The sequence below is a fragment of the Peromyscus leucopus genome, chromosome 7 (genome assembly GCF_004664715.2).
Source record: "Peromyscus leucopus breed LL Stock chromosome 7, UCI_PerLeu_2.1, whole genome shotgun sequence".
NCBI lineage: Eukaryota > Metazoa > Chordata > Mammalia > Rodentia > Cricetidae > Peromyscus > Peromyscus leucopus.
Genome location: NC_051069.1, coordinates 29,175,019 through 29,188,105, shown reverse-complemented (window position 1 = coordinate 29,188,105; position 13,087 = coordinate 29,175,019). Strand labels below are relative to the sequence as shown.

Genomic DNA, 13,087 nt, shown 5'->3' with positions numbered 1-13,087 from the left:
GGGAAAGGACAGAGGGTATTCTCACACTATAAGACTTAGTTAAGCACATGATATCTAAGCCAGAGGGGAGTGTTGAGGTTGTAACATCCAGCAGGGCTAGGTGCAATACCACAGTAGATGGGAGCCTTCAGAGAGTCCTTCCTGAAGCTCTTGTGCTAACTCCCTGCCTGGATTCACTCACAGCAGGATAATCTTGTAATCATAGGACACAAACAGACAGACAGACAGATACACACACACACACACACACACACACTCACACACCCTTAATAAGAAAGTCTTAAGTCCTTAACTAGGGCTACAGCACAGCACTTCTCTTTCTGTACTGTTCCAGGGGTAGGTTACCATTTAATAAAATCCATTCTCTCCTAATGGGACTGAAGGACTACAAACATACTTTTAAGACCAATACAACAGTGAAACACACTAGCTGCTCCATTTACATTCCACTGCTTTGAAATTTTGGAACCATGGGTGTCAATACCCACAGAAAAGGCAGGACCTCACTGTGATGTCCCAAAAGAAGCCACTGCTTTCCTAGGTGCTCCTTTGAGTAAGAGCCCAGCTCATGGATCCTCTGAAGCCAAGGCAGGAAGAGATGTGCTAGGTAGCTACATGGGCAGGAGAAGAAATAGAAACAAATTCCCGGAGGATGTTTTTGGCCATCTCAATGTTGTTGTGGGCAATGACCAAAGCTTTCTGAATGTCCTGGTAGGAGTAGCCCTGACTCATGAGGCGCTCAATCTCACTGGAGAGCTGTGGTGAGGGGACGATGGCAGCAGGGTTAGCAGGGGCCCCTCCGCCTGGCTGAGAGCTACTTGCTTTGCGTTCAGAGTTGATTCTCCGAGGGAATGGTTTAGGGGGCCGCTCAGGAACTTGGGAACCCTCATTGGAATCTAAAAGAGAAAGGAAAGAAAATATTCGCAAATCTCGGGAAGCTCGAATTTAATGGCAATAACAGTAACAATGTGCTAATAAGATGCTCTTCTGTCACAAGGCTGGAGGAGTTCTGTTTTTTGTTTGTTTTGAAACAGGAGCTCACTCTATAGCCCAGATTGGACTCGAACTCACAGCTTAGTCACCTGAGTGCTGAGATTACAGTAGTGAGCTACCATGCCTAGCACAAGTCTAGGTTTTATTTATTTGCAGTGCTAGGACTGAACTCAGGGCTATATACACATTAGGTTAAGTGTTCTGCTGCCGAGCTAGATCATCAGACTAAAAACTGGGTTTTAGATCTAGACTCTTAGCACAGAGTGAAGAACCTTCTTAATATGTATGCCCCCATTCTTGTAACAGTAATTACGACTGAGAAGCATACAGCACCTACACTGTGTGTGATACTTAGCAACAAGTTTACACACTAACTACACTACTCCTTCTACAAATAAGGAGACAATACAGCCTCAACTGCAAAGAAGAAGCAATTAGCCAGATTGGGTGGGGATCCTACCTACAAGGGCAACTAGATGCTAGATCTTTTCTATCAGCTGTTCTGAAAGTTATCTTCAATCTCCAAAGTGACAACTATTCTGGCTGCTTCCCTACCAGGTGGCCACAGGTGCAAGAGCAGTCCTAGATACCAGAGACCAATGTGGGGGGCCCTGGGCCCATAAAATATGTATTTGAGGGCAGCACACTCCTTCCCAGTTGGACAGGGCTTATGGAGAAAAAAAAAAAGAACTTCCATCAAGCCTAATACTCAGAAGAGCTAGAAGCCTTGCCCTCGTCTCTAGGAGGAGCTGTGGCTTAAACACCACCTACAGAGTGTCACTTCCTAATGTGGGACCTAGGACCAGCTTTCCACCACTGAGATACAGTGCCATCTGCTACCTCCACTCACTGACTTCCTACCAGCAGAGAGAGAGCGCCATGACTTCCAGTTATAAACAGAGGCCAGGCAGGCAGCCTGCAGACTCACTTGTCGTGGGGTCACCATCCAGAGACAACCAGCCAAAGGAGGAACTGGCATTAGAGATGTCAGACAGAGTCCGGCGAGCCAATACAGCCGGCACAGGCGGCTTAGGCACATCATACCCATCGTCCTCGTTTTCTGATTCCTCAGGGCCAGTGCTGGTGTGGGCTGTAGCCAAATTCCCTTCCCCTGGAAGAAAGCTGGTATAAGCTTTGTCCTCTCTTGACATACTTCATCCAGAGGCATCCATTCATTCACCCATGTATACAACCATTCATTTCATTCACCAGTTACTCAAATGTCTACTGTGGACTAAATACCACTTGAGGCCCTGTGGATGGAGATAAAGTAAAACCAGCTCTCTCCTGAACATGGCAACAGTCATTCTTGCTAAGGTTAATAGCTGCCGATGGCAGACTCAAGTGTTATTTTAGAGCTTCCTATCCGCATTTCACCTGAGAAGATTGGCCAAAGGGCTTGTGTATGCAGGCTTCTTGAACTTTCACCTTGATAAAACTGTTTAACCTGGGAATTGAGTATTTACCACTCACACACAAAAGAATTCCATCAATGTAATGGAAATAAAAGAGTTGCTAGTACTGAGATCCAGGCTATATAACACAGATGTCTCCAGGCCCTGAGAGCAGGAAAAACAATTAGGAACTAGTGTGTAAAAAGGAAATAAAGCAAAAGCAGGGCCCATCTTGTACATGAAGACATTTTGCAAAGAGTACTGAGAATAATTTTCTCTTAGGGTAAGCTGTCTTAACCAAATGTTACAGAGCATCCCTATGGTTTTCTTTTCTTTTTATTCTTGAGACAGGGTCTTAGTTATGTAGGCTAGCCTGGCCTCAAACTTGCAATCTTTTGCCTCAGACTCCCAAGTATTAAAATTACAGACAGGTGCTGTACACAAGCATATCAATTTTGAAGTAGAAGACAGGTACTCACCAAAGGCACTGTTTTCCATCACAGACAGTGCTTGAGACTGAATGTTATACATTGCTTCATACGTGCAGCTGTCAGTCTGCTGGTCACAGTCACACGCTCTGAACCACAAAGAGGCACAATGGTCTTCACAAACAAAATTGGTATTTGCAAACTTAAGAAGACTAACCTGCTTCTAACTGCCTTGACTCTCATTCTTTTAAAACATATTCTTTTTGTACCAGTACCATTAATAAATACTGTGAGACTGACTCATAACAAGCTAAAGGTGTACGTGTTCTGGAGGTCACTATGCCACTGTGCAAACAATGCAACTGCTTACTGATATTAGAGATGTAAACATTTCAGGGTCTAGATTTTTCCTTCTGCTTTCATTCTGACTAGATAACGGTAAGTACAATAAGAAAGCTAGCAGGTGGAAAACAGTAAGTGAATTATCTGAGTAAATATACTTGGCTACAACTGGGGTTGTTGTGAGCGTACCGTGAACTCTGGGTTGACTCTAACGGCCGTTTCGGCTCTGGCTTCTGAGCCCCTACAGGCCTAGATGTGGGAGTCATATACTCCGTGTCCTCTTCACTCTCCCCCTGCTCCCCAGGTGGCAGTTTTGGCACAGGAAGAGGCCTGAAAGAATTAAAAAAAAAAAAAAGGTTGGAAAACTTTCAAGTATGAAACAGATTTAGAACCGATACAACTCAATTTGACAAAACAAAACAAACAGCACCTAGGGCACTGTCATTTCCACTCACTGACCATGGCAAGTATTTAGGAAAACATGCACCAACTATACATTTACTCTCAGTTGATCCAAATGTTAAACTGGGATGGGCAGTCGGTTCCAGTTATCCTTAACTCATAATTAAGTTTTGTTACAGTGCTCCTGTTAGCATTCTTTTTCTTTTTCAAGACATAAAACAAGGAACAGCAGGTGGCTTTCTAACAGAATGCTAGCAATGTGCAGCAAATCCCAATACAAAAACCTGTCTATGATAGTGAGATTACACAGCTTGTCAAAAGTATTACTCTAAAGTATGATCTCTTTTTCTCTTCAATATTTCCTACCAGTAAAATCTAAAATAAAGAGATAAAAAGTAACCTGGTCATTAGCATCCCACATTAGTCCTTAACTTCTGACTCTTGATCCATCCATCCATCCTTCCTTCCTTCCTTCCTTCCTTCCTTCCTTCCTTCCTTCCTTCCTTCCCTCCCTCCCTCCCTCCCTCCCTCCCTTTTTCTGACAGTGCAGGAATCAAACCCAGGACCCTGCACATGCTAGACTGGCTACATCCCTGTGCCTCTACTTCAGGGATCTTGCTATTGCTGCGCATATTATGTAATTCTCACTGAGCTTTCTGCACTAAAACTTCTCAGTGGCTGGAGAGGTGGCTCAGTGGTTAAGAGCACTGGCTGCTCTTCCAGAGGATTGGAGTCCTATTCTCAGCAAGTACATAGCAGCTCACAACCATCTGTGACTCCAGTTCCAGAGGATCTGATTCCCTCTTTGGGTACATCTCCATGGGCACTGCCTGCACATAGTACACAGGCATATATATTCAGGTACCCACATAAAACAAAAAACTTAAAATGAAACAAAAACTTCTGCAGTCCTACCTTATGAAAGGAGACTAAACTTTTTAAGAAACATGACCTCGCCTCATGCTTCTTTTTTTTTTTTTTTTTTTTTTGTTTTTGTTTTTGTTTTTTTCGAGACAGGGTTTCTCTGTGTAGCTTTTGCGCCTTTCCTGGAACTCACTTGGTAGCCCAGGCTGGCCTCGAACTCACAGAGATCCGCCTGGGTCTGCCTCCCGAGTGCTGGGATCAAAGGCGTGCGCCACCACCGCCCGGCGCCTCATGCTTCTTAGTATCTTTTTTTTTGCATATTCTAAATAATCAACAAGAAGCATTTGCATTTATTTGTCTCTCTGTATCTACATAATGCTTTCCTGATTATAAAAGCAGTACACATTTTTGCCTGTTTGTTGTTTTGGTTTGTTTAGTAGCCCTGGCTGGCCTGGAACTCACTCTATAGACCAGGCTGGCCTCAAACTCAGAGATTCTCCTGCTTTTCCCTCCAGAGTGCTGGTATTAAAGGCATGTGCCACCATAGTACACATTTAAAAATCATGGCACAGAAACATAACAAAACCAAATTGATTCTTTTTTGTTTTGTTTTTCGAGACAGGGTTCTCTGTGTAGCTTTGCGCCTTTCCTGGATCTTGCTCTGTAGACCAGGCTGGCCTCAAATTCACAGAGATCCGCCTGGCTCTGCCTCCCGAGTGCTGGGATGAAAGGCGTGCGCTGCCGCCGCCGCCGCCGCCACCCGGCTAAAATTGATTCTTTGAAAAGATTAATAAAATGGCAAGACTCAGCCAGGTAGTGGTGGCGCACGCCTTTGATCCCAGCACTCGGGAGGCAGACCCAGGCGGATCTCTGTGAATTCAAGGCCCACCTGGACTACAGAGTGAGTTCAGGACAGGCTCCAAAACTACACAGAAAAACCCTGTCTTGAAAAAAAAAAAAAAAAAAAAAAGGGCAAGACTCAGCAAGACTGACCTATACACACGTAGAAAGATATTTCAAAACACAAAAATGACAGCACTCATAGGCCAGAACGGGAGACTTGTGAGGTTACCTTTTGGTTTAAGATCATTTTTATTACTTTTAGTTATAATAAAACATGAGATATTTATGAGTGTCTACAAATGGGTATGTGCACATGAGTGCAAGTGCCCAAGGAGGCCAGAGGCACTGGATCCCCTGAACTGCAGTTACAGATGGCTGTGAACCTCCATCTGGGTGCTGGGAATCTAACTCAGGTCCTCTGGAAGAGCAGCAAGTAACTGAACATCTGAGCCACTTGTTTGTTTGAGAAGGAGTTTTGCTAACTTGTCAACTTGTAGCAATCCTACTGCCTTAGCCTCTCAGGTGCCGGATACAGGCATGCACCAACCACACTCAGCTTAGAATTCTGAGTCTGAGGCCATCATTGTCTACCTAGGGAGGCCTTGTCTCATGAAAAAGAAATACCCACTGCACAAAATGAACACAGCTTTAATATGCTTACCTGGCAGCCAGAGAGTAAATGGCATTGGCAGATGAGGAAGGCTTGATTTTTGGGTGCTCACTCTCTGGACCTGCTATTGGACTGCTATTCATAGTCTGCAAAGCAAGAAAAGGCCTGAAAAGAACTCTTTCCCAACTACTGCTAAGTATCTCTTCTTATCAACCTACTGGAAAAAAAAAATCACAAAAATATTAACATAGCCACAGACCTCACAAACCCAAGGGTTATCACACTATGAATTCTGATTCTGAAGGAATTTCAAGTGGGAGAGTCAGAGAGAAGAAAGCTAGGGAATACCTTATTCATTCTAACTCTAAAAACAGATGAAACAAATTAGTTGTCTACAGAAATATCACTTCTAGCACAAGTCTACATCTAAACTCAAAATGGTTATTCTCCACTGATGCTACTCCAGAGTGCCACCATTGGGTGCCACTCAAATGTTACCATCTTTTCTGTGAACCAGGAAACAGTCACCTGAGTGTCATCACAGTACTCAACTGTATTCTTCCCATTCGATCTCCTCCTTAGTTTCAACAGCCTTTTCAATTCACCCACCAAAGCTCATTCCAAATTTGATGTCTGTTAGCCAGGTTCAAACCATCAATCAGTTTATAAGAGAGTTCATGTCTTATGTCTTTTCATCTTCTGACAAGTTTCCAAGCCTTTGTGAATTCCTTTCATGAACTCTAAAGGATCCACCTTGCTGGGTGGTGGTGGCACATACCTTTAATCCCAGCACTTGGGAAGCAGAGCCAGGAGGATCTCTGGAAGTTCAAGGCCAGCCTGGTCTACAGAGTGAGTTCCATGACAGGCACCAAAACTACACAGAGAAATCCTGTCTCGAAAAACAAAAAAAAAAAAAAAAAAAAAAAATCCACCTAACCTATTAACTTCTGGTAAAAACACTTGATCACTGGCATCAACTACCCTACTACACCACACACACACACACACACACACACACACACACACACACACACACATTTTTGTTTTGTTTCGAGACAGGGTTTCTCTGTGTAACAGCCCTGGTTGTCCTGGAACTTACTCTTAAAAAGTAACATGCTTTCACACGTGTGTGTGTGGTGTGTATGTATTTTTTTTTTCTCTGAAGACTTTAATAATGTGGGTGAGTGTTTTGCCTGCATATACATATGTATACCAGTCAGAAAAGGGCATTAGATATCTTGCAACTGGAATTATATGAATTTGTAGGAGACCATGTGGGTTCTGGGAATTGAACCCAGGTCCTCTGCAGGAGCAGCAAGTGTTCTTATATGCTGAGCCTCTCTCTAGCCCCCTTGTTTCTTTAAAATAATAATAATAAAAACATTTATTTATTGTGTGTATGTAAAAGCCACAAGCTAACTTTCAGTATTCTCTTCTCCTCCTTTATTACTTGAGTCCCAGGGATCACACTTGAGTTGTCAGGCTTACCAACAAGTGTCTTTACCTACTGAGCCATAGTATCAGCTCTTGGGTCTTTCTCTCCTTTCTTTATTTGAGACAGAGTCTAATTGTGTAACCCTAATGGTCCTAGAACTTATTACGTAGATGAGGCTAGTCTTGAACTCAAGATCTACCTGCCTCTGCTTCCCATATACTGGGATCAAAGGTGTGCACCTGGCTCCTTGGGTATTTCTTAAGCAGACCCCTTTCCAAATTCACTTCTTTCCATATCATTCTAGGAATCAAACTCAGATTGGAAGTGTCTTTATGCTGAGCCATCTCAGCTTTTGTTTATATACGTCTTCTAAGTTAGGAATTATGCTATCTTTGAATTCTATACAAAACCCACTGAATAACTTTGACTCAAAATCAGGCATAGTTGTGCATACTTGTAATCTCAGCTACTTAAGGAAGCTGAGGCAAAGAGATCAAGAATTTGAGACCAAAACTCTGTCAATAAAACAAAACACTTTCCCCCTACCCCAGACAGTCTCTCTACACAGCCCTGGCTGTCCTTGAACTCAGAGGTCCAAATGCCTCTGCCTCCCAAGTGCTGGGATGAAAAGTATTTACCACCATACCCAGTTCAACAGAACACTTCTGACCATAAAATGCCACCCACAGACACAACTAGGCTAAATGGTTTAAAATTTAGGACTCACCATGGAAGTATCCAGACTAAATGTGCTTCCAAGTCTAGGAACATCTCTAGGTTCCATTTGTGAAGGCAATGAGAATGGAAGTGAGTGCCGATTGGTCAGTTCTCTTCCATTCCAAGGATCACTAGGGCTTGGGGTAGCTACTGGTACTTTCGGGATTGGCCGAGGCAACCATGAGTCCCCTGGGCGGCTAGAGGGGACAGGGGGCAGTTTGTCTCTAGATGGGCAATCGCCTGGTGTACAAGGCAGGGGCCGTCTCTGAGGTCGTGTTTCTGCTCCAGAGTAAGGCCGGTCTGGAGGAGGTGGTGGTGGAAGATCTCGAAGTGTAGGAGGTATTGGCAATGGTTTGTCTTTATGAAGGGAGCCAGAACCAGCCTATGGAAACAAGATGGAAACAAATCAATCAAAACCACTTTTATACAAGAAAGGCCCAGCAAAGTGCAGAAATGGATAATGCTTTGCCTTGGAAGTAGTTCCCAAAACTGAAGTGCTGGCAGGACCAGATGCTCGCTGCTGTAGAAGGTCAAGTCTTGGTGGCACTGGAGGGAGGGAAGCTTGTGGGGCCATGGAGAATGGAGAGGAAGGCCTTTCCACCTAGAACCAAGGAGATGTACACAGGTTACTCCTGTCTAGGGAACAGCATCTTTCAATCCTAAAGCTACATACAGCAGATACTATGTGATCACACAAACCTCTAAAATCACAGACACTTTTGGAATCCTGGACTATGTTTATATCACCATAAGAGGGCACTCTCAATCGGATAGCAGGCTACATAAAAGAGCCTACCTTACAATTTTAAAAATTACTACAACCCTCTTACTACCTTACAATTTTAAAAATCACTACAACCCTCTATCTCTTCACCTTTGGAGAAAAACAAACATTGTCAAGATTAAAACTAGGTAAATGTGCTTGCTGTGCAAGCCTGGCAACCTGAGTTTGATCCTAGGAGTGCATATAAAGGTGGAAGAAGAGAGCTGACTCCACAAAGTTGTCCTCTAGGGGCTGGAGAGATGGCTTAGTGATCGAGAGCACTGGCTGCTTTCAATTCCCAGCAACCACCTGGTGGCTTGCAACCATCTCTAGTGGGATCTGATGCCCTCTTTCTGGCATAAAGGCGTGTGTGCAGGTAGAGAACTCATACATAAAATAAATAAACATTAAAAAAAACACAACCCAAAAACACAGCTGTCTTCTGACTTCTATAGGAATGCCACGGCACCCAGCCCCTATGGACAATCATGCACAAACACACATACAAATAACAATAATAAATAAAAAAAATTTAAAGACAAAAGATTTATATGATCTGGAGAAAAAAAAAAGCATAGTAAGTAAGATTCCTAAAAACAACCAAAATATGCAGGAAACCCTGAAGAGACAAAGACAGACTGATTGAAGCCTCAAAAACCAGCTGAAAATTTAGCTTAACATTAGAACTAAAAATCTTAAGTTAGTCATCAAGCTACCTCTCACTCCATCAGTATCTAGTCCAGCACTTGCTGATTTCCCCTAAAGACCTTCAAAAATCTATCGCTTCCCCTTTGTTCTACTCATTTAGTCGAAACCTGACTTTATTATTAATAACAAGCTTCTTGAGCTGGGCACTATGGCACCCTCCACTTCTATAAGAAAATAAGAATGGGCAAACATGAAAACCGTGGATAAAGGGCAAGAAAAGTGAGGAAGAGCGAGGACACCATGATTAGATGGCAATAGATGGCAAAAGTGAGTGAGGTCACTGCCGGGTAGCGGCGGCGCACGCCTTTGATCCCAGCACTCGGGAGGCAGAGACAGGTGGATCTAGGGAGTTCAAGGCCAGCCTGGTCTACAGAGTGAGTTCCAGGACAGGCACCCAAACTACAGAGAAACCCTGTCTTGAAAAACCAAAAAAAAAAAAAATAAAAAATAAAAAAAAAATGAGGTCACTATGGTACATAGTAAGAAGAGTGAGGTCACCATGATTAGATGGCAAGAAGAGTGAGGACACAAACGAGCAAAGCCACTAGAATCTAGAAGCCCTCGAAGCTTTTGTGATTTAGCACTGAGGTGACTTACCTTTTTAAATTTCATTTTTAGTATGTCTCTGTGTGAGTGAGTAACAACTGTGTGCAGGTGACCACGGAGGATGGAGGATGGTACCAAATCCCTCTGAGCTGGAGTTAAGTGTAAGTGGTTGCAAGCCCCTTGACACAGACATTGGGCACTGAACTTCAACCCTTTGGAAAAGCACCAAGAGTCCTTAACCACTGAGCTACCTCTCCAAGTCCCTGAGCTGAATGAATGCCTATAATTAGAAGTCTAGAACTAAGCCGGGCGGTGGTGGCACACATCTTTAATCCCAGCACTCGGGAGGCAGAGGCAGGCGGATCTCTGTGAGTTCGAGGCCAGCCTGGTCTACAGAGTGAGATCCAGGACAGGCGCCAAAAACAAAAACAAAAAAAAAAAAAAAAGAATTCTAGAACTAGCCACTTTTTCTTAGTTAGGGTTACTACTGCTGTGATGAAACACCATGACCAACTAAACTTGGGGAGGAAAAGAGTTTATTTGACTTACACTTCCACTTCACTGTTCATCACCAAAGGAAATCAGGATAGGAACTCAAACAGGGCAGGATCCTGGAGGGAGGGAGCTGATGCAGAGGCCACAGAATGATACTGCTTACTGGCTTGCTTCACATGGCTTGCTCAGCCTGCTTTCTTATAGAACCCTGAACCATCAGTCCAGGGATGGCCTCACCCACAATGGTCTGTGCCCTCCTCCATAAGTCACTAATTGAGAAAATGCCTTACAGGCTGGCCCACAGCCTGATCTTATGGAGACATTTTCTCAGCTGATATTTCCTCCTCTCAGATGCTATAGGTTGTATCAAGTTGACATAAATCTAGCCAGCACAACACCACTCCTAATTTAAGTGCTGAATAAAAATATGCTATGATATCAAAGGCCCCAAAAGGTTACCCTTTCATCTTTTCACAGATTATTTTTTATGATTTATTTTTACTATTTTAAATTATATATGTGTGTCTGTATGTAGTCATTTGTATGTGAGTACAGGTAACTACAAGGTCACAGAAGTTGGGTCCCCCAGGAACTGAAGTCATAGGTGGATGTGAGAGGCCTGATGTGGATACAGGGAATCTTAGGTCCTCTAGAAGAGTAGCATATGCTCTTAACCATTGAACCATCTCTCCAGGCTCCCAGAAAGGTATTTTAAGAACTTATTTCTCTCAAAAAATGAAAAAAATAAAGCATGGGATGCAAGAAATAAGCCTTTGAACAGCAGAGAGGCAATCACGTCCCATGAAAGGAAAGGCTGCCGGGTGGTGGCGCACGCCTTTAATCCCAGCACTCGGGAGACAGAGGCAGACGGATCTCTGTGAGTTCGAGGCCAGGCTGGTCTACAGAGCGAGTTCCAGGGAAGGCTCCAAAGCTACACAGAGAAACTCTGTCTCTAGGAAAAAAAAATCAAGAAAAGGCCTCAGGACAACAGGAAAGGAGTCCATTTAGAGAATGAGCAGACTAGATGGAGGGAGCACAGGTGACTCCCGAGTATTACAACACTGGATTATACATTATCTACTGCACTGTATAGCTCATTGATAGCATTTCTTTCTTCCTTCCTTCCTTCCTTTTTGAGACAGGGTTTCTCTGTGTAGTCTTGGCCATCCTGGAACTCACTCTGTAGACTAGGCTGGCTTCAAAACTCTTAGAGATCTGCCTGCCTCTGCCTCTTGAGTACTGGGATTAAAGGCTTGTACTATTACCACTGGGTTTAGCAATTATTTCTTAATGCAGCTCCTTGAGAAGATGCTTAAGACCATGGTTTACTTGGTATTGATAGATGCAAACTGAAAACTGGAGAAATAATTATTTTAGGAAAAATAAGAAGTTGTAAGAAAAAAAAAATCACTTTATACAACAAATACACAAACACACACACACACTCCCTCGGATCAATGATGTGGCTCAGAGGTAGCAGTCAAGAGCCTAGAGCTCAAGTTCAAGGTAGAGCTCAGAAAAAGAAACAAAACAAAGAACAAAAAGTGACAGCTAACCAGGGTGTGAAGAACCAGGCAATCTCATGTTTTTATATACCTTTATGATAAGATTTTAGGGGAGGAAGGGGGGCAAATCTTAGTATCTTCTAAAAGTTAATATATAAACTGAGAGTCATAAAGAATAAAATAACAAGAAAACACTTCTCACCTGCCATTCAGTGAAGAAATGAAATACTTTATAGAATTCTTATGCACCTCCTCCCTTAATCCTTAGTTCTAACAGAGGTTTTGTTTGTTTGTTTTTAAAGAAAGCCTCCAAGCGTAGCCCTGACTTCCATGATGATGAACTACAAGCTATAAACCTTTTTTCTCCAAGTTGCTTTTGGTCAGTGTTTTATCACAATAATAGAAATGCTGACCAAGACATCTAACACCAAGCTGTATCTCCAATGTCCCCAAATTCTAGTCTTACCTTGGCACCTGCCAACTCCTTCATCATGAAGAGAGAGTCATCAGCTCGTTCATCATCATCATCATCATAATTTGGGGAGGCAGCTCCTTCTGCTCCTTGCCTTAACAGACTGCCACTGCCTCTGGGGTCAAATGGATCCACCACAATGGGCTCAGTACCTTTGATTTCACATCGGCAAAAAGGACAGCCCTGACCTTCTGATTCCTGCAGAAGAAACAGATAAGAGGAACAGACATTTCTAAAAGAATTTAACATACTCATCTACTAGTAAATACAGTTCCCAGAAATAAAAGTAGAACTAACAAAGACTATAACTCAGAGGTAGTGTGTGCTTAGCAGGCCCTGGATTCATTCCTCAGTGCCCAGAAGGAGAGAGAGAAAAGGAGAAGTTAGGCATCATGGCCCACCCTTGTAATGCCAGCATTTGGGAGGTCAAAGCAGAAGTTACAGAAATTTGAGGTCATTTTCCAAAACTGATTTGGAGGCCAGCAGTGGTTAAACATCCAAAGGGGAGAAAGCAAGCAACTAAGAGGGAGAAGAGGATTTAAAAAAACCAATCAAACTTACCCCACCCTT

At 43.2% G+C, this 13,087-nt stretch overlaps 1 protein-coding gene across 2 annotated transcripts in view; it reads right to left on the bottom strand.

The window, feature by feature from the left end:
• Positions 1 to 293: 293 nt before the first annotated feature.
• Positions 294 to 13,087, bottom strand: part of Cbl (Cbl proto-oncogene) — an 80,261-nt gene continuing 67,467 nt past the window's right edge. For both annotated transcript variants that reach the window (XM_028866338.2, XM_037207573.1), the window contains exons 9-16: positions 12,512 to 12,715; positions 8,498 to 8,629; positions 8,039 to 8,410; positions 5,928 to 6,022; positions 3,347 to 3,487; positions 2,867 to 2,964; positions 1,922 to 2,104; positions 294 to 896 (exon numbers count right to left, since the gene is read on the bottom strand). In XM_028866338.2, the coding sequence (XP_028722171.1) occupies positions 604 to 896; positions 1,922 to 2,104; positions 2,867 to 2,964; positions 3,347 to 3,487; positions 5,928 to 6,022; positions 8,039 to 8,410; positions 8,498 to 8,629; positions 12,512 to 12,715 (1,518 nt within the window). In that variant the 3' untranslated portion in view covers positions 294 to 603. The remainder of the gene's footprint in view (positions 897 to 1,921; positions 2,105 to 2,866; positions 2,965 to 3,346; positions 3,488 to 5,927; positions 6,023 to 8,038; positions 8,411 to 8,497; positions 8,630 to 12,511; positions 12,716 to 13,087) is intronic.